The 22,697-nt window shown below is 36.5% G+C and overlaps 1 protein-coding gene across 2 annotated transcripts in view; it reads left to right on the forward strand.

Moving 5' to 3' along the window:
• The window catches only part of LOC120412950 (zinc finger protein squeeze-like), a 45,162-nt gene that overhangs the window by 2,606 nt on the left and 19,859 nt on the right, over window positions 1-22,697 (forward strand). The window contains exon 2 of one of the 2 annotated variants that reach the window (XM_039573590.2): window positions 15,795-15,827. The exons of the other annotated variant lie outside the window; for it this stretch is intronic. Coding sequence (XP_039429524.1) covers window positions 15,795-15,827 — 33 coding nt within the window. The remainder of the gene's footprint in view (window positions 1-15,794; window positions 15,828-22,697) is intronic. 2 annotated transcript variants of the gene reach the window in all.

Raw genomic sequence — 22,697 nt, forward strand, 5'->3', positions numbered from 1 at the left:
TGGCTCGAGCCTCGAGTCGATCTGGCGAGTCGTGGCTCGAGCCAAAATTCTCAGTGAGAATATAAGGTAGTGTTCTTCTATGACGTAACGCAAAAAAATGTTTTTAGAACCTCCCCTCGTAACAAAATGTCCATACAAATTTTCAAATTTCTGTATGAAGCGTAATACGGCATCCAACCCCCTGTCCCCCCTCCCCAACTGCGTTACGTAATAAATAAACGCTCCCTAAACGAACACTGCGTCGTGCCGATGCTTTGACATTTACAGTGCTGCTAGTTTCGTTAAGAATGTGCAGTTAGTGATGCCAGTTTGTTTAAAATTATCTTCATTTAGAAGTCTGTAAAAAAATAAAATTTTGTTAATCAATTGTTGAAATTTGTATCTTTAAAACAGTTAAAATTTTATTCTTATTAAACCTGAATTCATAAAAAAATCCATTAAGATGTTTATAAGGCTTTCTGTCAGAAATTTACCAACACATTCAAAGTATGTTTACATGGCAGTTGGACGTTTGTTTGCATCAGGTTTCCTATCTCATTCTAGCAAAAGTTTTTTTGTCAGGTGACTTCTAGCTGGTTTTTATGAGAGACCGCCCGATATGTCAGCCAACATACTTCGCAGGGCTGTGACAGCTCGAGCTCGATCGTTGTTTGCATCAGGACACTGTGACGAGGAGTTCATCATTTTTGGGTTAATTTTTTTCACTTGGCCTAGAAAGCCTTATGAAACCAATCAACACTAACATTTTTGTCTGAGACAAACAGTCAATTCAAAGAAAAACGGTCAATTTAAATGTGAATTAGTTCAGCAAAAGCTCACACCAAAACGGGGTGGCGCACTTGTATGAAAAAGGGGAATAGAAGGTATTACAATCTGACTTCTTTATACGTCTTGTAGTTCGATTAAATCTGAAAAAAAAACAACAAAAACCTTAAGTTATTTGAACTTGTTTTTGTCTTTTTTGCAATTTTTACACACAAAAAGTTTAAACAAAAAAATAATCGAATCAAACACGTGCTCTAGTTCTATTTTCTTCACAAAAAAATAATCAAATCATTCCTCCACAAAGCATCTTTTGCATTACAATCCAACATTTCAAGCAGTTCCAAACCCCTCTGAAAACTCCGGTCACTCCGCCGTCCCTTTCGAATAGTTTGCCTCCCTTTCCTTCAAAACTGCTGTATTTGTGAAACTTCAACTTCCACATCTGCTGCGCCAAGAAGTTGTCCCACTGGCCAAAAAGGAAGAAGGTTGCCAATTTGCATACATGCACCCCTCTCTAGGAGACTCGAGTCCTTCCAAAAGAGAGAGTTTTGTTCTTCTTGTTGTATTGTCGTCTACGAAGTACCCGAACTCCTCTAGGGGTCTGTCCTCAACTGTTCGACCCAAGAGGGAGAGCAGCAGCACACACATTTTTCGTCCCTTTTTCGATAACGGAAGATTTTTCGAAAACGGAAGATTTTTCGAAGCAATAATTATGCGACAATTTCACAACAAAAAAGTTGTAAAAAACACTTTACAAAACCAAGAACCTGACCTAAGATCAGGGCGGAAGCAACCAAAGGAAGTTGATAACGACGACGACAATGATGATCTCTTCAAATGAATGAAAACGATTTTTATGGGCTCGCTCTAACACGAGTCGATTTTATTGAAACTTTTTTTCAGCGGCAAAATCCATGCTTATCAAGTGTGCAAATTATTTGTTTTCCGCTGAAATTTAATGCCAGCTTAAAGTGCAACTTTGAATTGGTTCAATTCACTTCGAGAGCTATCAATTTCACAATTTTTGGAAATGAGGAAGAGAGTGCTATCAGGAAATGGAACAAGGCATGATTTATTGCTTTCGGTTGATTAGACCGTTTGAAATGTTTGTTTTGGTTTTGAATTGCCGACTTGCTCTTCGTCACTGTCAAAGGCTGCTCTGATCATGTCATAATCTTATTCAAAAGTGGCCAGCCGCACTGCGCGTTAGATTTATCGCAGTGATAATTCGTTGAAGCGATTGGAGTTCGTTGAAAACAAGTTAGAAAATGACCAAAGTTAAATCTAAGCTTTTCTGAAGTTATTTGACAACAAAAACTCTCAAAATTGACATTCCTTTTGGGCGATTTTGTTTCCAAAAATGTTCTATTTATCGCTCATCACCAAGTGACATCTAGCTAATTGAGTTGTCCCCTGCTCAAATTCCAGCGACTCCGGCGTTGTTCTCCCATCAAACCTATCCCAAAAGGTCCGTTATTCTTCGAAAAACGAAATCATAAATCCCTCATCTCTGTGCGTTCTGGACGCTGCTGGACATAAAGAATAAGAGAGACATTGCATAATCCGATCCCAACCTAATCCCTAAAGCCTTAAATCCATCCCTCAAAAATTCCCACACACTTTTTCGAAACGTCACTACAATCGGTAGCGTGACAGTAGGCTCTGCTTCTGTCATTTCGCTTTCCTACTCCTCGAGAAACCGCCCTGATAAGATAGCGATCGCTGAACACAAGCTGCTACCCCGAGATCGACCAAAGTGCAAAAAAGTGTACCAACTCGAACCTGACAGATCGTCCATCGATAGCGCCACGCCACGCGGTTTTCGGGGGGTTGACACATGATTTACGGCCGTGTCCGGAGGAGCTTCCTGTTAATTACGTTAAAAGCCGCCTGATGGCGCGCAAATCACACGAAACTTCCATTATCCTTTATTCCTTGAAACCGTTTGCCGAAGTTGTTCTGGAAAGTGGCCAACTGCGGTGGTCGCGGTCGGAGAAAGTTTCTCGGCATTCACCTGTTGTTGTCGTCGTCGTCCTCGCTGAAGAGGACTTGGAGAACGAAAAGTGAAATTTGAGGCTAATTTGGCTAATAAGTTCAGTTGAGGACAGCGCTAATCCGCGATTCTGCACTGATAACTGTCACGAACCCCTCGAAAATCGCCTGCCAGTAGGCAGTGCGCGACAATTCGCACCCAAAAAAAAGAACCATTCTTACACATCGCTAGCGCAACCGTTCTCACCTGTTGGCGGGGACCCTCATAGTTCTAATCCCCCCTCGCCTGATGGTGTGAGAAAAAAAACTCGCACCCAGGGGTAACACAAAGCAAAAAACAGTGCTCTTTCAAGCTTTTCAATTTAATTAATTCATCAACAACACTACAACGAGCGCGCTTCGTTGTACGACTCGCAAGGAAGGTCGCTCAACTGAATTATGCTGCGCTGAGCTGGTTTTGCGCGACTACCTTAAAGGAGGGTTCGCTGCCTGCTCAGCTCAGCTCCGATGAGCCGCGCAATGTGCTGTAATTATTGGAATTGGATTAAGGGTGGCATTCAGAGACAAATTTATCGTCAAAACGATAAATTTTGAAATTGTGACCCTCGGGATGACTTCAAGTGGGCCGAAACGTCAAAAATCTAAAATTCTTTTATCAAGCTGATTTTTTCGTCGACTTGTCTGTGAAAAGTGCGTCTTACGGCGGCGTTAGCCGCCTCGACGACGGTGGAAAGCGCCATGTTGCGGGAAAACTCGAGCTCGAGCATTGTTTTGGCGGTGCGTCTCCCTCCCACACCTTGCACAGCAGTTTTCATGTACTTTTGCACACGATAGTTACGGCAGTGTTTGTAGGAGAAAATTTGCATTTTCTTTTGCCAATAGTGCGAAAATACTGGGGAAAAAAGTGCACACAGTCTAGCCAAGGGTTTCCCCGTTGAAACAGCGCTGTGGAATGTGGTCACATAGAAAGGTTGCAATTTTGTTTTACTAAAGTTGATAATTTTAGAGAAATGTCATGTGTTTTCCTTTTCTCCCCTAAACATAAGAAAAAACTAAATTTTGGCTATTTTTTGAACATTTGAAAGGTTTTACTCAGCAAGTATGAAATCACACTTTCGTCAGCTGATTTTTGGAAAAAATAACCGACTTTTGCTAATATGAAACTTCAAGAAAATGTAAAATGTGTATAAATAAATTAAAATATAAATAATAAAAAAAATAATAATTCTCTAGAATTTTGCAATTTTTTTCGCGAATTGTTTTTTGTATTGTTTTGTATTTTTTTTATTTGATTGATTTTTTGTCCTATGCCAAAAGAAGCCATTGATTACGCAGCAAAAAAAATTGTGTAAATTTGGGAGGTGTAATTTTGGAAGGATTAATATTACCTCTTTTATGATGTAATTTTATCTCAATTTAGACTGAAAAAGTGACATTACAACAGAACAGTGGTTACAATACACATTTTCAGAGTTAAAATTAAAAAAAATTTCTGACATAAAAGATGTACCCCTTCCCAGATGTAATTTTACCATGATTTTTTTTCTGTGTAAGATTCGGACTTTTAAAAAAAAAAAGGTAAAAGGAAAAAATACAATTTTTTGTTAAATTTTATTCCACTGTAAGTTGAATCATGAAGGTACGCTTTTTTTTATTTGCAAAAAAAATATAAAAAAGGCTTCATTTCCACTAGAGTTTAGGATGGTGCAAAATCTATAAAATAGGAAATTTTGAAAGAAATATGTTTTTGTAAAAAAAAAAAGAAAGTATTTTCAGACTAAATTTAAGAAAAATTAGGTTTGGATGCATAATCAAGTGCACCGTTTTCAAGATATATGCCTTTCAAAACAACATTTTTGAACAAATGTTCAGCTTTTGGCAGCTTAAAAACATTTCATGGTTGAAAAACATTCTCTCAAGAAAAATTTGCTGAAAAGGTGACAAAAAACCTTTTTTTAATTTTTGTTTTCACAGTAGAAGCACTCATTTTTCAACTCGCGAAGTGACAGAAGCTATTTATTCGCTTTGCAGTGACAAAAATGTAAGTTTTATAAAATTTTCGGCCTATGCAATAATTTTTGAAAGCTTTTGTCCTTCAGCTTCGGGAAGGGTGGGGTTGCCTAAAAAAAAACGTATAGAAAATTCAATTACAGGACAGAATTTCTAAATGTACAGTTGGCTTGCAATTATTAGTTTTAAAAAAAAAAGTTAGACGAAAACATATGCTTTTGTGCGAAAAAAAAATACATCGAACATTCACCAAAATTGAAAATATTTTTAAATAGACTTAAACATGCCTAAAATGTTAATCAAAGAAGGAAAAAGCAGTCTAAATTGTTTTCAGCCGATTTGACTAATTTTTTCGTTAAAATTTAGAAGTTACCTCAAAACAAATACCCCCTGATTTTCTTGGCCAATTTTGAAGGGTTCCAACAGCCTAAAAATAATTTCAAAATTTAGCCCAATATTTTAAAATATTCAAGCTATTTTTTTTTGTTCAAAAAGTTACTCTTAAGTCTAAAAATATTAAAGAAGTTTAATTAAAACAGAAGAAAATATCACAAAAGTTTAACTTTTCGCATTGATAATCATACCATTTTTTTACAATTTTTTTACTTAACTGTTAATTTTTTTAAATTTAATCCATTTTTTCATACTTCTAAGAAAAAAAAATACTTTTGTGGATCTAAATGATGATTTCTTTTCTTCGACTTTTTAAGCATAATAATATAATACGGTCAAAATATTCAAAAAAAATAAAAATTAAAAAATAAAAATTCACTTTTTTCAATAAATTTAATAATTTACATACTTAACTTTTTAACAGACAGCTGAACAGTTCGATAAATTAAAAATTACAAAATTCAGCTAAAAAAATACCGAAATTCGATAAAGATTTCATTATTGTTCATCCTACAACCAATATTCGGTAGAATTTTGTTCATTTTGACAGAAATTTTACCGATATAAACTTAACCGATTTCTTCTACTACCGAATTCGTTAAAAAAAATTCTAAATGTGTATATTTTCTAATAAGTGTCCAACTTCATTTAAAACTTTTAAAATATTTTGCAATGTCTGTGTTTTGAATTATTCACAATCGATCTCGCAAGTTTTCTTATTAATTAAAATAAAGCTTTAGCAGTTGTTAGCACTTTGATCTTTTGAAGACAACTTTAAATAAATTAGTATTGACTCTATAATATATTCTTTTAGAAAATTCGCAACAATCACGGAAAATAATAATAAATTTTTCTTTTCGAGGAAAATCCCTCTCAACCAGGGTGGCCACTCAAGTCGGGAAATCGGGAAAGTCGGGAAAAAGTCGGGAATTCGCCAAAATCCGCCAAAAATCGGGAAAAAGTCGGGAATTTGTGATTTTTTGTCCAAAAGTCGGGAAAAGTCGGGAATTCTAAGCATACTTGTTTGAAGATTTTTTTTCAACTCTCGAATAATTTTGTAATATTTTGTACAAGTTTCATATTGCATTCACTCAACTCTGCTTTAGTAACTCACTTTAAATTTAAGGTTCTTTTTACTATTTCAATATATTTGAGTATGGAAAAGCTGTTTAAGACATTCAAAATCCTAATGAATATTGGATGCCTCTGACACAGATTTTCATAATATGTTTTATGAATCAAATGACCTCTATTAATTTTTGTTTATCAAACAAGAGGCAAAGTTTATGAAAAAAATAACATAAAAATAGATCCTAATGAGTTATGATTCTTTTTAATTTTATCACATAGATTGAACAGTTGAAAACAGATTAAATCTTGAGTTTGGCATTGTTTTGTTTGGTAAATATTTATTCACTAGGTAATTTGAAATATGTTTTTTTTTCTCCAAATGTTGCCCTTGAACTTTTTTGTGAGTATGAGTAAATTACCTACTATAGATAAAGCATGATTTTCAGTTTTCGGAAAACTTAAATATCAAATAAAATCCAAAATTGAAACACTTTTTTACGTTTTGAAAACATGAAGAAAATATTGAAATTGCAAAATAAAAAAATCCAGGAAATTTTGAGTTATTGCAAAATTGTTTAAAAAATTTGTCTCTTTAAACATTCTGCTTAAAATAAGTAGAAAGACAAAAAATCATATCAAACTGAATTTTCATTGACAAAAAAAATACAGTTAAATACTTACCTCTAGATAAATTAACATTGATTAAAAAATTCAATATCAAAAATTACAAAATTAAAAAGGGAACTTGGCAAAAAACATTTCTTCTATGAATTCCTTGACATTTTTCTGAATCCTTTGAAAGAATAATAACAGCAATTATGTTTTAATCGTTCTTTGATTTAAAATTATGATGAAGTTTAGATCCAGAGTTATTTTTTGAAAAGGACCAATAAACTATTGTCTTTCATATGTTTATAGGACCTAATAAAAAAACTCTATGATGATAAAAAGATTTAGAAAGATTTTTGTTTGAAATCATTCCTTAAATAAGCAATTCCATTATTTGAGCTTTTTGAAAAAGTCTGGAAAAAAGTCGGGAAAAAGTCGGGAATTTGAAAATGGGATTTGAGTGGTCACCCTGGAGTGACTCTCAACACAAATCAAATCCCAGCACAAACAAATCATCGTTGGTGGGGAAGATAAAACCTCCCCCTTTAGCACGACGCTCGCTCCAATCCGGTGGCCACGTCCAACACGTGGTGCCACCATCCCCCCTCCTTAATCCGCACATTCGCCTGAGTTGCAAACTATCGCGGTGAAAGAAGGTGCTCTCTTCTCATTCGCTCGCGCGATTTCACCTAAGCTAATTAATTCACCAATTTCTTTCTGTGTTTTTTTTTTCGCATGCATGGTGCTGCTGCTCTTGTGAGGTGGGGGGATGTGTGGTGTGTGCTAGCACACGTACACGCGAGTAGTAACACGCACATTGGCGAAAGTTGATTGCCACGAGAGCAAGGGAGAGAGAGTTGGTTAAGAGGTGGTTGTTGTTTGAAGAGGGGGGAGGGGGTATCGAACCAAGACGGCACCCTCCCCCCTAACTGGCTCTCGATTGGCTGCGGGGAGGTCGATTGTGGATCCTCCCCCTTTTTCGTTCGCCACCCACTAGTCGATAGGGTGGTGCACGGCCTAAAGTGGGTGGCGCTAATTAGATGCAATTAAGTTTTAAAATATGCTAATTACACACGAGTGTACAACAAATACACACGGGCCGCTGGGAGAGTGCACTCCTGGGTTGGCAGTGGATGCACCTTAAAGTGCATCCATCTCTCGCGCCAAGAAAGCTAGAAAGAGCGAGAACTACGCGGCTAGTGAGACTAACTAGTGGGCAATTAATAAAAATGGAAAACTCAACTCAACAGTCAGCTTTCATGTTTTCCAGGTGTCGAGGTGTAGACCAGCTGTCTGGTGGTGCGTGCGTGCGTAAAGTGCATTTTACCCCCCTCTGACTTGAGCTGCACTAGCACGTAGATATGACTTAAGGGACCCCGCCCACTTTTGCGCGGAAGAGAAAATGCATCTCTGGTGGGCAGAAAATGCAAGGTCAGAAGGTGGATTATTCGGTAATAAAATGCATGTTTTGAATATTTATTACGATTATTATCGCAATATTAATGATGACGATAATCCACTTGAAACATAATGAAATTGTGCACAAAGTTTGATGACTTATTTGGCTGTTATAAGTTTTTGATATCATGATTTTACACAGAGCCAGCCTAGCTGTGAATTTTCAAACCTCGCGAAGTATCATCTGTCAAATACGTGTAAGTAAAATTTCCGTGGAGAGTTTTGAATTGATCAAATAGGCCGTTAACTAGGTGGTGATAAATTTTTAAATAAATTTGCGTCTGTTTGTCTGTGATTTAAATCAACATTTTCACGAAGAACAGATTATGGTACACTTTTATTTATAACCCATAAATTTCGGATTTGTTTTTTTCAAAAACAGCCGTAAATCATTGAACAAATTTATTTTTGAAAATATAAATCACTCCACACTGGAGCTATCTTGTTGCATTGAGAGTGTGCGTGAATACAGGTTAAGCTGTCAAACGCAATGTCAATAAGTTGCGGTGAATTTAAAATATTCGTGGTGAATTTCTGATAGTTCAAATTGAATGTTATTTTCTTTAAAACTTGGGTAATTCAGAACAGAAATTTGACGCCCTTTTTCTAAAGTTACTGTTTTTGCCTTCCTCACCTTACTGAGGAAAGGCTATAAAATCACTCGAAAAATGAACTTATTAATTTGACCTCGTAGACCCACCTTCACGTATACATATCGACTCAGAATCATGTTCTGAGCAAATGTCTGTGTGGATGTGTGTAGGTGGGTGGACAAAAAAATTGTCACTCGATTATCTCCGGACTGGATGAACGGATTTTGACCGTATTAGTCTCATTCGATCCGTCTTGGGGTCCCATAGGTCTCTATTTAAAATCAGCAAGTTTAGTTAAGTACTTCAAAAGTTATGCTAAAAAAACGATTTTGGCGTATGTCCGGAAGATTGTAAAAAGGGTGGTTTTTGCAAGAAAACCTATCATGTTATACATTTTCAGAAAGGTATTAAAAAGACCTTTCCAATGAGCCCAAAACATTGAAGATCTGACAACCCTATCAAAAGTTATTAGCACTTAAGTGTTATTTATACACTTTTTGGAGGCCGGATCTCAGATATTTCAATAAAAATGATGTCCGGGTTCATCATGCGACCTGTCGTTAGTTAGATAATCGAAAGACCTTTCAAATGAGCCTAAAACATCGAGGATCTGACAACCCTATCAAAAGTTATTAGCACTTAAGTGTTATTTATACACTTTTTGGAGGCCGGATTTCAGATATTGTGATAGAAATATTGTCTGAATCTTCCATGCGAACTATCGTTGAATAGGTTTTTTATCAGACCTTGCCGATGAGCCAGAAATATTGAAGGTCTGCGAACCCTATCAAAAGAAATGAGTAATAAAGTTGATTTGTTAAACATGTTAAGGGGGAATGTTGCTATTTTTACTGAATGTATTGACTTTATGAATGTGAGGAAGGCACCAACCACCTAAAGGTGGATTAAGTAACGTTTTACTTAAAGTTTTGTTGACATTTTCCACTGATAACATTGTCAACTGACCAAAAAATGGCAGTGTTTAGACAAAATAAGGTGAGTTTTCCAGCTGTCAAATGATATTTATCAAGAAAAGTGGATTTTTTATAACGATTTTCAGAAATGTGAAAATTTATCAATTTTACGGACAAATTTCCCCGGATTTTTTTTTCTGTAGGGTTGTTAGCATACCAAATTGGATCATAAAAACGTTTTAAGCTGCATTTTATTTTTTGCAAAAAAATATTTTCCTTCTAAAAGCGTTTTTCGATCCAATTTGGCATGCTTTTGACAGCTTCTGATCATTCAAATTAACCGTTTAAATTTTGATTATTGGATTTATGTTTATCTGTGATCGAATATTGATTGAAAATTATGGCCAAATCAGATTGTTTATTTGAGCAGTAATGATTGCATGAAATATGTAGGTGAATTATTTTTACTGTGTTTTTCAGTTTTTCAATGTATTTAATTTAACTGTAATCAGCATAAAACATGTAAATGTATTACAAACCGATTGTGTACACAAATAATAACCCACTTCAAATCGGAACAATGTCCGTCCAGACCACCACCGATCGCCAGACCCCCATAAATCAATAAAACCCGGAAAAAAATGTGTAAATGTTTGTATTGCAAACCTATGCAAACCACACACACACTCACACCCTTTTCAACAATCATTGTGTGATAACATCAAATTCAGTTCGGCGCACACTTTAGAACCAGTCAACAATAGCAGCGTTTTAATTTGTATCAGTGCGTGCGCTCTGTTATCAGTTGCAGTAGGTCCAAAAATAACGCCAAATCTATTTTTCAAATCGGATTTGGATTTTCTTTTTTCATTATCTCTGACCAAGTCCCGAAATAAACAAACCTTGACTCAATCGGCAAGAGATACCAGTATTTTTATCAAAATAGACGCGAAACTTTATTGAGGGTTGCTATGTTTTTTTTTTTTGTTATGGAAAGGTTTATGTACCTATTTTGGACCTAATCGAACGAAACACATTTTGAGTTCGTCAAGTTGACTTGATGATAACGCAGAAGAGATTTTTCTCAGTGTAGATCGTTTGACAGTTCATGAATATCGCGTTGCACGTTATGACATCCAGATGGCAACAAAATGTTTTCACGAAAATGTTCGAAAATAGCAGTATGCTTGTCTGTGATTCGTTTCTTATCAAATGTTGTCATTTGTTGTTTCAAATTCCGGAAGCTTTTCCACCATCAACTGTTTACGTAACATTTCAAAGGATTGTCACGCCGCCTCGCTCCGTCTATGATGTGCCGCGCTAGACCGCTTGGCGACATTCTTCGCGGGTTCCACAGACAAAAAGACGCGGCTCTTATCAGTGAGGTCACCCCGCGAGGTGACAGCACCCAAGAGACAATAAATTAGCCACTGGCAACAAACAAAAAGAGTCACAATCAGTACGGTGCGAAACGTGCGCGCTTAGGCCACACACGCACTCTGGACGTCCCGGGTTCAAGACCCGTCGCTGATAAGGTCGTGTTTTTTTTTCGAGTGTGTGGGCTCATTCATTTTTATAACTGCGCTAAATTTAGAGCATTGATGGCGGCGGTTGAGGTCAGACTGGGCGTGATTAAATTAAATCAATTATCGACACACGCGGTTTTTTTTATCGACCCTGTCGGTAAGGTAGGAGGGGGAGGGGGGGAGTTAGGTTAGGTTTGGGGAGCGGGATGCAAATTCCAGGGACTCTATTTTATTTTAAATTGATTTTTTTATTCGTGGTTGCATTTGTTATTGCGTCTGCCACAGTTTCCGAGCCGGGTAGAAAAATAATTGGATAGAAAAATTAAAAAAAATGAGGGGAGGAAAGGGGGGGGTACAATCAACTATTTTACAACCCCCCCACCCCTCTTCTCTCTCTTTTTGCATGGAATTTGTGCAAAATGCGAAACCACAAACAAAAATGCAGGAAAAATAGGGCTTCGTGGGTGAAATATTATAATTTCCGCAAATAAAAAAAAAGTGCCGCTGAAAACAGGTGAAAAGTGGTGGGTGACGAATGTCATGAAGGTGGAAAAAGAGGAGGGGGGGAGAGGACCCGACCCAGCCAAGCATCATTCATTATGTGTTAAAAATTAGTGCGGAAAAATGTGGGCAAATGATTATTATTATTGTTGTTATTGCGTTATGGGAGGGGGACGCAAATAATTTGCGGCCACTCACAATCACTAAACTTTTGTGACGAGAGGTGTTGAAAAGGGGGGGAGGCTGAGGGGTGACAACTAGGGGTGTCCATCGCAACGGAAAAATTGTGCTGCTGCAGTTGCGCATATTTTTGTATTTTTATATTTCAGCATTTTTTGTTTCGATTTGACCTGAGTGTGGTGTGCTTTTTTTCAACTCTCGCTAACGCGATCAGTTTTTATTTGTTGGGTAAAGCTTTTTTTCTGCCTTTGTGGTTTTTCTCTGGCTGGGAGCCCAGAAGGGTGATGGCTCGTTCCATTCATATTTATGGTGATTTAATAATAATAGTAGTAATAAAAATAAGCGTCGCACACTGATTAGCCTGGGGTGGATCTTCTTTTAATAATTAAATATTCAAATATTCTCATCAACTGAAAAAAATATATACATAAAATTTTATTAACATGCATTGAATGACATTTAAAGGATTTCTGAGCATTTTTCTCATTGAAATTTGTTGTTTTAGTTCTTTTTTTTTTATCTTTATTTATTCTAAGATTTATTGAGATTTTTTACTTCTTCTTTACATAAAAAAATTCATGCTGAAAATTGCATTTTTGAACTGTATTTTTTCAACCATCGATTCAGCAATCTTAAAATTTTGCTCATTTCTCATTCATTATAATTAGATTTTTTAATTTCTTTTTAGCATTTTTTTTTTGAAATTCTCAAAATTACATAAAAATCGTAAATTTCTTTGTTAATTATTCTAATATGTTAAAGCTCTTTAAATACTTATTTCTGGAATCTATAAAAAAACTCAACATTCTTTTAACTATTGATTTTTTCTAAGTTTTCTTCATTTAATTGTATCTTTTCAAAACTTAACTAATTAACTTAAATTTTTTCATCAATTACTCTGTTGTCTAATTTTTCAAAAATAATATTTTAAAGCAACATAAATAAAAAAAATAACGGTCTTTAAGTTCTAACTATTTTTGAATTTTAAATTTATAATTACTTATTATTTTAATTTCTTATTTTTATTTTATATCTTAAATTTCTCAAATACTTGTCTCCTCATCTTTCTCTTTAATTTATCAGTGATTTCCCAATGAGTTCTCAATGATTTCTTAAATTTGTCTATGTTTCTTAAATTTCTCAATGATTTCTCAAATTTCTCAATGATTTCTCAAATTTCTCAATAATTTTTTTGAATTTTTCAATGATTTTTTTTTCAATTTCTCAATGATTTCTAATTTTTCTCATTAATTTTTTTAATTTTTCAATGATTTCTGAATGATTTCTGAATGATTTCTTAAATTTCTAAATGATTTATTGAATTTCACACTGATTTCCTAAATTTCTCAATGATTTCTTAAATTTCTCTTAAATTTCTAAATGATTTCTTAAACTTCAATGATTCACTGATTTCTTGAATTTCTCAATGATTTCTTAAATTTCTTAATGATTTCTTAAATTTCTCAATGATTTCTAAAATTTCTCCTAAAATTCTTAAGGAATTCTTACACTTCTCAATGATTTCTAAATTTTCTCATTGATTTTTTAATTTTTTAAATATTTTTTTGATTTCTGAATGATTTTTTAAATTTCTAAATGATTTCTTGAATTTCACACTGATCTCCTAAAATTCTCAATGATTTGTAAAATTTCTCTTAAATTTCTGAATGATTTCTTAAATTTCAATGATTCAATAATTTATTAAATTTCTCAATGATTTCTTAAATTTTCAACGATTTCTTAAATTTCTCAATGATTTCTTAAATTTCTTAATGATTTCTTAAATTTCTAAAAGATTTCTTAAATTTCTCAAGGATTTCTTAAATTTCTTAAAGATTTATTAAATTTATCAATATTTTTTTAAATTACTCTTAAATTTCTTAATTTTTTCTATGATTTCTTAAATTTCTCAATGATTTCTTAAATTTCTCAATGATTTCTTGAATTTCTCAAAAAAAATATTTTTTAATGATTTCTTAAACTTATTAATAATTTCTTAAATTTTTCAATGATTTTTGAATTTTTTAAAAGATTTCTTAAATTTCTCAATGATTTGATAAATTTCTCAATGATTTCTTATATATCTCAAAAAATTCTGATATCTCTTAAGAATTCTTAAATTTCTCAATAATTTCTTTGATTTCTTTGATTTCTTTGATTTCTTTGATTTCTTTGATTTCTTTGATTTCTTTGATTTCTTTGATTTCTTTGTTTTCTTTGATTTCTTTGATTTCTTTGATTTCTTTGATTTCTTTGATTTCTTTGATTTCTTTGATTTCTTTGATTTCTTTTATTTCTTTGATTTCTTTGATTTCTTTGATTTCTTTGATTTCTTTGATTTCTTTGATTTCTTTGATTTCTTTGATTTCTTTGATTTCTTTGATTTCTTTGATTTCTTTGATTTCTTTGATTTCTTTGATTTCTTTGATTTCTTTGATTTCTTTGATTTCTTTGATTTCTTTGATTTCTTTGATTTCTTTGATTTCTTTGATTTCTTTGATTTCTTTGATTTCTTTGATTTTTTTTTTGATTTCTTTGATTTCTTTGATTTCTTTGATTTCTTTGATTTCTTTGATTTCTTTGATTTCTTTGATTTCTTTGATTTCTTTGATTTCTTTGATTTCTTTGATTTCTTTGATTTCTTTGATTTCTTTGATTTCTTTGATTTCTTTGATTTCTTTGATTTCTTTGATTTCTTTGATTTCTTTGATTTCTTTGATTTCTTTGATTTCTTTGATTTCTTTGATTTCTTTGATTTCTTTGATTTCTTTGATTTCTTTGATTTCTTTGATTTCTTTGATTTCTTTGATTTCTTTGATTTCTTTGATTTCTTTGATTTTTTTTTAATTTCTTTGATTTCTTTGATTTCTTTGATTTCTTTGATTTCTTTGATTTCTTTGATTTCTTTGATTTCTTTGATTTCTTTGATTTCTTTGATTTCTTTGATTTCTTTGATTTCTTAAATTTCTTTGATTTCTTTGATTTTTTTTTTTGTTTTTTTTTTATTTTTTTTGTCATTTGTTTCATTTGTTTCATTTGTTTCATTAGATCAGAACCACCCTAACAACACTTTTCAAAGCCCATTCCGAGTGCATCGAGCTGTATCCACCCTACACACATTTAGAAGGTGGGGGAAAAGGGGCAGCAAAGCCACCACATTTTTGTGTGCCCACAACGTGTGTAACATTTAATAATTTTTCCAAATGTAATCACACGCACACACAGGCAAACTCAATCCGATTTTTTCCCGCCGTGTTTTTCGTTCATGCATATTAATTCTTTTCCACCCGCCGTCTGACCTCCCCTCTTCGTTCTGACCAGAATGGGTGCAGAACTGTTGCATTGATGTTTTGCGGTGTGCACTTTTTGTTTTATTTTTTTAGATTTTTTTTTTAAATTCTGTTTCACTGCGTTTATTATGACGAAACCCAATAATTAGCGCAGAGAGTGGCGAATTTTAATAAATTTCAATATTGTTTGTTGGGGCTCGGTGTGTGTGTGTGCTTTGTGGTCTGCTTTGATTTTTATTATTTTTATTTTTGCTCTCGATTTTTTTTTAATTTCAAATTGCATTTAATTGACCAACCGAGTTACAGACCAAACAATCGCACAAATGCACAGCCTGCTGTGTTTTAAAATTGAATAAAAAGGGAAATGAAAATTCCAGCAAACCGGAAATGCACCAACCCAAATCAGATCTGCCGGAATTTTTCATCACAGTTTTAATTACAAACTTCACAAAACTAAAGCGTATATTTTTCTCGGTTTTCTCCCCCCAACAGAGATACGGAGCTAAGGCGAGCCGCAATCGGAAGGTTAGTTCTTGCTGCAATAGTTTCAGTTTGAACAGTTTTACTTCTTTTTTTGCTAACACTCATTTTTACGTTACTCAACTAATCCTCTTCACTAAACCATCCTTCTGTTTTGTTTCGTCTAACCACAATTAACTCACTTTTTTTGTTGTTCACAATTTAACACGCTTTATAACCTCTCTCTTTTTTGTTGTCTCACCATTAAGCTACTAGCACTTAGTTTTAAGTACACTTTTTTGTTTAATTTAGTTGCTCACTTTAATGTGCGTCTCTAAATTCGGTGTAACACAACTCACGCTACTAACTTTTTTTTTGTTTGACCGTGCAACACTTATCTATTATGATTATTACATTTATGACCCCTTCTTTCCAGAAGTTGAGTAGTTGATATGCTGTCAGTTTTAAGGGAGCTGAAAGAATCATGCAACGTTATGAGTCATAAAATTAATCTACTCTACTCTACTCTACGCCTACTCTACTCTACTCTACTCTACTCTATTCTACTCTACTCTACTCTACTCTACTCTACTCTACTCTTCGCCTACTCAACCAATTTCCCGTGTTGCCAACCTGTCAAAAAAAAAAACAAACAAAAAAGACAGTTTGACAGCAACACCCCGTAACACAATACGCAAAGCGTGAGCATTCGGCGGCACGTGCGTAATCGTAGGTTAGGGATGCGTAAACGCACCCAGTAACCACACCTGATCACTCGGCCCACCTTAACCTCAGCGCAATTCCGCAGAAACCCTCTTTGCGTGACAACCTTGGCCGCGGTGTCGCATTACCATCAACCTGACATCCCGGTTGCTAGACGCGGGGCTGGTCAAAACGTAAACAAAGCAGCAGCAACAAAGCGCGCTTTTGTTTATGTTTTTGATAAGTGTCTTTCCCCGTAAAAGCTTGCAGACTGGCCGGCTGCGCAGCAGGCCGCGTTCTAACGTGCGTTGACAGCTCGCAAAAAGTCAAAATGATCGCCCGAGGGGCGAGCGCATCTGCTCGACGACGATCGCCAGAAACTGACAGCATTTTTGGCCATTAACATTCAATTAAAATTTTTAAGTTACGACAAGTATCGGCCGTAAATCGGCCGCGATATATTCGCGATATAAACTGGCGCGCCGCAAATTAGATGTCAAATTTGACAAACCCTTAAACGGAGCCTATTCTTCGCGCGCCGATTCATAAATTTGTGCCCCGCGGTAAATTTGCCCATTTGCATGAAATAATCGTAAAATAAAATTCAAATTTTTAGTTAAACTGCCGGACACAACAATGTTGAGATATTTCCCGAACTCGGGAGAATCGAGTGTGGACGTTGTTGCGAAATATGCAATTTTGCAATGGAAAATAATAATCTTCAGCGTCAATTACATACATGCACTTATTTGCAGTGTGTTTTTAGCTGTCGTCCTTACACAGTCGTCAGAGTGATGTTTTTTCTTTGCATTTTGTTTTGTGTTGAAAAACAGCCTGTTTTTTCTCACGTAATATTTAATTTAACCATTATCGTTGTTTGGGCACTTTCATCAATGATCATTACGAGGTGAAAGGCTGTCTACTAGGGGCCCTTCGATTTGCCAACAGCTGTCAGATTGACAGTTGAGATGTCAAATATTTCGAGGTTTGTTAAAAGGTTCGGTAAACATCGAAATGAAAACAAAACTGACAGCATCATGTTTTGATATCATTTGTTGACCTAAGCCGGGCAATATGACAGATCAAAACACATTTTGACGTGAAGCTCCGCATAATCTGACAGTGAAGACAACCTCGAGACATCGTTGCCAACATTTTTGTCAGTTTGTTTCTGACGATCTTAATTGCTGACAGCTGTAATTTGTTATCAATCAATTGAAAAAGCAAGAGGTCAATGGTCCTGCTACACGCTGAAACACACTTCTTCAAAAATCAAGCGTCAATAACTCATAAACGTCAAAAGGATTTTAAACAATGCTCAAAATTCGATCATTTTTCAATTTAAACAAACGCTGGTGTGCGCACTCAACCGAGTTATCCCGAAGCTTATTACAAATTACCGAAATTAATCATATTATTCGGAAATTGCACACCATCCCGGCTGCGCTCCCCTCGGGATAATTTTCAATTCCTCTTTTTTCTTCCCAAAAACCCCAGTACGGAACGCCCCCCGTCCGCGTACACCCAGAAAAATTAGTTTTGACAAGTCTGTTAATGCCTGGGCTGCTCGGACGAAACTTTGCAAGTACCTCGTAAACGTCGACTTGGTCCTTTTTTTCGCTCGACGTTTTCTCCCCAAGATACGACGGGCGTCCTGGGCAAAAATATTGACTTTTGATAGCGTACAATTACGGACCCTTTATCGTCCGCTGTTAATCTTGTGTCGGCAACACCTCGACTCCAGCTGACTGTCAATCAGCTGCCGAACGTGAACCATGTGGCCCGGTGACGGACAGTAAACGGCCACCCGGTAATTAGCGGGTTCGATATTGCTGAATGAAAGTTGCGCGTACTCGATATCGATCGAAAATTAGGCAAAACTAGCGGCGTTGCCGCCGCAGTTGGCCATGATCTTCCGGCAGTGCACAACTGCACAAAGACCGGAGTTCTAATTGGGACCGTCCGTGAACTCTCGGTTCGGTCGCCAATTTGCGCTTGCAACAAAAACATAAACCTCGTTAGTCGACGCGAAAAAAAACATCAAAATATTTTGATTCCATTACGCTTTGTTCCGCAGTTTCCGTCTCGATCGATAGGTTTGGGCCGCGGCGCGGCCGCACTTGTCCGAAACTTGTTTGCCGGACTTTGAGTGGGGAACCGCTTACCGCAAATATGACCTTCTGCAACTGCACGGTTGATCGTCAATCTGAAGAGCTTGCAGAGCTGGCAACCTACTCACCTCCTAAACGTCAAACGCGGATTTCGTGCTGTCAGTTTCTACTCCAGCAAAACTGGCAACTCTGCGAGTCTCTAGCGCTCAAGAGGAGGCACCTCGCACAAGTGCCCCGAATTCGACAGCGTGGGACTCCGTGTTGCCGTGTTGGTTTGACCTCTTGAGGCACCCCGCTGCTGCCCCGACGACTACTAGAAGCCGGCCTGATTGACTTCAAGTGTCTGCAGCTCGTTATCCGCGCCGCTCAAACAGGTTAGACCTTTTTGGCGATTTGAAGTTCGGTTCGTGCCTAATTCACTTTTCAATGACTTCAAGTTCCACTTCTGGGGTCCGGATACGTTCACATTTCGCGCGGTCTGCTTTGCCGACGACGGGTTGGCGCAGCAGGCCATGGGATGGGGCACGACAAGTTTGACATTTCTCGCGTGAAATGTCATTCTAGGGGGTGACACCTGCGTTGGAAGACCACTCGTTGAGTCAATGCAATTTTGTTGTAAGATTTATCGCGTCGACCCCCTCGAAAAACTGACAGCATGCACTATAGACTAATTCTAAAGACTAACCAATGCTTTAACATTATGAAACTCCGACCTAACCACAATCTTTCTTCTCTTTCCAGGTAAGCATCAATCTAAAGTCGTGTAAAAGCATCCAAATCTAAGTTCTTCAAAGGTAAATTACTTCCTAGCGAACCGTGTGACAGCCGGTTGTTTTCCGTCGCAGCAAAACAACACCAAAAAAGCATCCGAATTCGCATGTTTTCGCCTTCGTTACACAAAAACATGCGTACCAACTCCTCCCTGTGTGTTTGTCACTTGTAACAACAACCCCCAATTGGTGTCATATTTTGTACACACACAAAAAAGTGTCACCATCGACAGAACCCAAGTTCTTTGACCACGCCAAAGTCAGTCAACGCACCTTCTAAGCTGGTTGACCTTGCGCCATTTTCCGTCGGCCACCTGTCGGCGGCAGTTCCAAGTATTTTGACAGCTGCCGCCGCCAATCAAAGTTGGCGTGGCGGCGCTCATTTGCATCGGTCGCAGAAATTCGAAAACGAGACTTGCAGTTTCGAGGGAGGGGGAATCGTGTGGGCTCCTCCGAAAAAAGCATTCCGGGGCGAGACGCCGCTCCGCGGCCGCTAGGAACGAACGGGACACCGATTATCATAAAAATTCGATTCGATGACGCGAAGAGAACATGGAGAAGGTTGACGGCATGCTGGATTTTGGATGAAATTTGAAAAAAATGTTTTCTGGGAACACTGTCAAAATTTGTGTTTATGTTGAAAAAATCTGAAAATTGAAAAAAAAAATCAAAAAAGATTTTTTTTTTCTTTCAAAAAATCTTCAAAACAAAGCGCCGTCAAATTCCCTCACCCCTAACCTCACACCCCCTCGTAAACTTTTTCCCATCGTCAAAAAATGCGAACTTTTTTCGCTCGCTTCACTCCCAAAATTTGGCGATCCAAGCGCTCCGCTCTTTCCCCCTCCCCCATCTCTCCTATTCCCACCTTCTTTGATCATCTCGCTGGTGTGTGTGCGCGCATTCGGGCGTGAGGAAGCTCACCCGAAAAAAAAATCCATTCGAGCGGGATTCATACACGCTACGCTCGCCGAAAAAATGCACCGCGCACCAACACCTACAAAATTAGATTCTTTTTTTTTTGGGACGGCGCGCGGTCATCGTAGTCGGCGGCGCGGATGACCGCGCGCGGCGAGGGTGGTCACCAATACAGGCGAAATTCCGGTGAAAAAGTGTGATCTTGGAGCGATTTTTTTCTTTGTCGTTCAAAAGGGGTTCGCGATTTTTTTTTCTTTCGCCTTCGCGAATTTTGTTGATTTCTCTGAGTTCTTGTGTCGCGCGCGCTCAGACTTTCTTTTTTGTGAGCTTCGCGAAATGTATTAGTGGAGGTGGCGGCGACTAGGCACTAATATAGACGAAATGAAAAAAAAATCAAAATTGGTTGAATGGCAGATTTGGTCGGCTCTTCGTTTTTTTTCGTCAAGTGGCTTGTAGCTTTTTTGTGAGGAGGTGTGACGGTATTGGTGACGGATTTTTTTTTTCACTCGGTGAATTTTAGCAGTCATAAAACATCGACACATGTTAATTGGAAATTTAATTCCCGTTCTGATTTAGGCATTACGTAATTTGGGGACTCCCTCCTACAGCTTGTCAAAACATTGCCATCAAATCTCAAAACTCACTCAAAGTTGACGCTATCGCGCGTTCATCGCAGCAATCGCGGCCCAAAATCCGTCCCAAAAATAATCCAAGCATTCTTCGCTGGAGCATCGCCGAAGATGCAGAGTTGAAGTCGAACTTGGAGCAGCATACCGCCGCGACATCCAGCGGAAACTCACTCCGTGAGAAGTCCGGAGTCTCGTGTTCTCTCTCTGTACTCTTTTTTTTTTGTGCCGTGAGTTTCGGAGATAAATTTTCTCCGAGAGATCCAATGTCACCCACGCGATTGGCAATGTTTTTGTTGAGGGGTTGACGGAAAATTAACATGTTTTGTTGAAGTGACACTTTTTGTCAAACTAAATTTAAAACATTTTTTTTAAAATTTGTTGAAAATAAAATTCGTAAGCCGTGGAATAGAAGAGCAATTGATGAAAAGCGTTGATAAAAAAGTTTTTTTTTAAATTTTTCATTGTTGATTAATCGTGATTTGACTGTTGCTCACTGCTAAAAGGGATTGAACCTTACATTTTAGCAGCTGTCAAAATTGTCATGTTTGCCTTCGAGTCTAACGGTAAACAAAAGTCAAAAGCTGGGTGCTGAAAAGACAGAATGCGTAACGTAATTTTCGAAAGCTCCCCACTGCTCCCCACTAATACAACAGCACTACAGCTGTAAACATAAACAAAGTATACTTCTATAGAAGGCTATGTTCAAGCTCAAGCGTGACATATTTTTTTGCTGCTGAAGTGAATTGTTTTGAAACATTTTGGAACTGTTGATGTTGATGTTTTCGATGAAAAATTAAGTGCATCCCACTTTTTTCTTCGTGTACTAAACGATGGGCGGCCAAAAGAGGCCTTTTTTGTTTTCCAAGTGATGAAAAATTGTGTCAAAAGTGGGTGGAATTTCGTGAATCAGAAGAGCAACCGAATGGAAGTTCCGAGATTATGTATCTTTGATGTGCAGTGATAATATCGGAGTATGATTATCCAATATTATTTGGCAGGTATCATTCAAAGTTATTCATAATTCGTCGCTAACATTTTAAAAAGCGTCATAGGTTTTTCGTGAGACATAGCGATTTTGAAATGTTAGCAACGAATCGCCAATCTCGATTTCAACACTCTTCTTAAAATGTTTTGACTTCGAATACCTTAATAGCTCGACGCCATCGACTTTTTTTTATTCCTGACAAAATAAATTATAGATCGATCACAATACTTGCCACTTCTTGGTATTATTTTGCGAACAGTAAATTGGTTCCGCTTTGACAGTTCTAAATTGAGGCCGCTTTGCGGACAACTATTCTGCACCCAGTCAAAAGTCTCAAAAGTATCCACCCACTAGAAAGGGTTGAACGAGGGGTTAGACACTTCTAAAGAATTGGGCTAATGTTGTTTACATTCCTAAAAGAATTTTTATCTTGTTAAGTTTTTGGGTAAATTAACGCATTTTTTTCAAAACAAACCGAGTTTAAGCTGGCAGTCATGCCAAAACACAAAAAGAAACTGGCCTTTAGATAGATAATAATTGTTTTCAAGAACATTCTGATATTATTTGTAATTTTTAATCCACAATCTTGTGACAAGCAGGTTGACACCAAATCAATAGCAGTCCAAAATAATTGTTTTTACATAATTCCTAGAGCAGCATTTGAAAAGGGCGCATAAGCATTTTGACAGCTGGAACTATTTTGCAATTTCCAATACAACAGACAACTATTTGGTGGTACCAACTATTTTTAAGCACTTCGAATTTTGTGAATAACTTTCCTGAATCTTAAGAACTAGCAAAATAGTACTAACTGTCAAAATGCT

The sequence above is a fragment of the Culex pipiens genome, chromosome 3 (assembly GCF_016801865.2).
Source record: "Culex pipiens pallens isolate TS chromosome 3, TS_CPP_V2, whole genome shotgun sequence".
In the NCBI taxonomy this organism is placed as follows: Eukaryota; Metazoa; Arthropoda; class Insecta; order Diptera; family Culicidae; genus Culex; species Culex pipiens.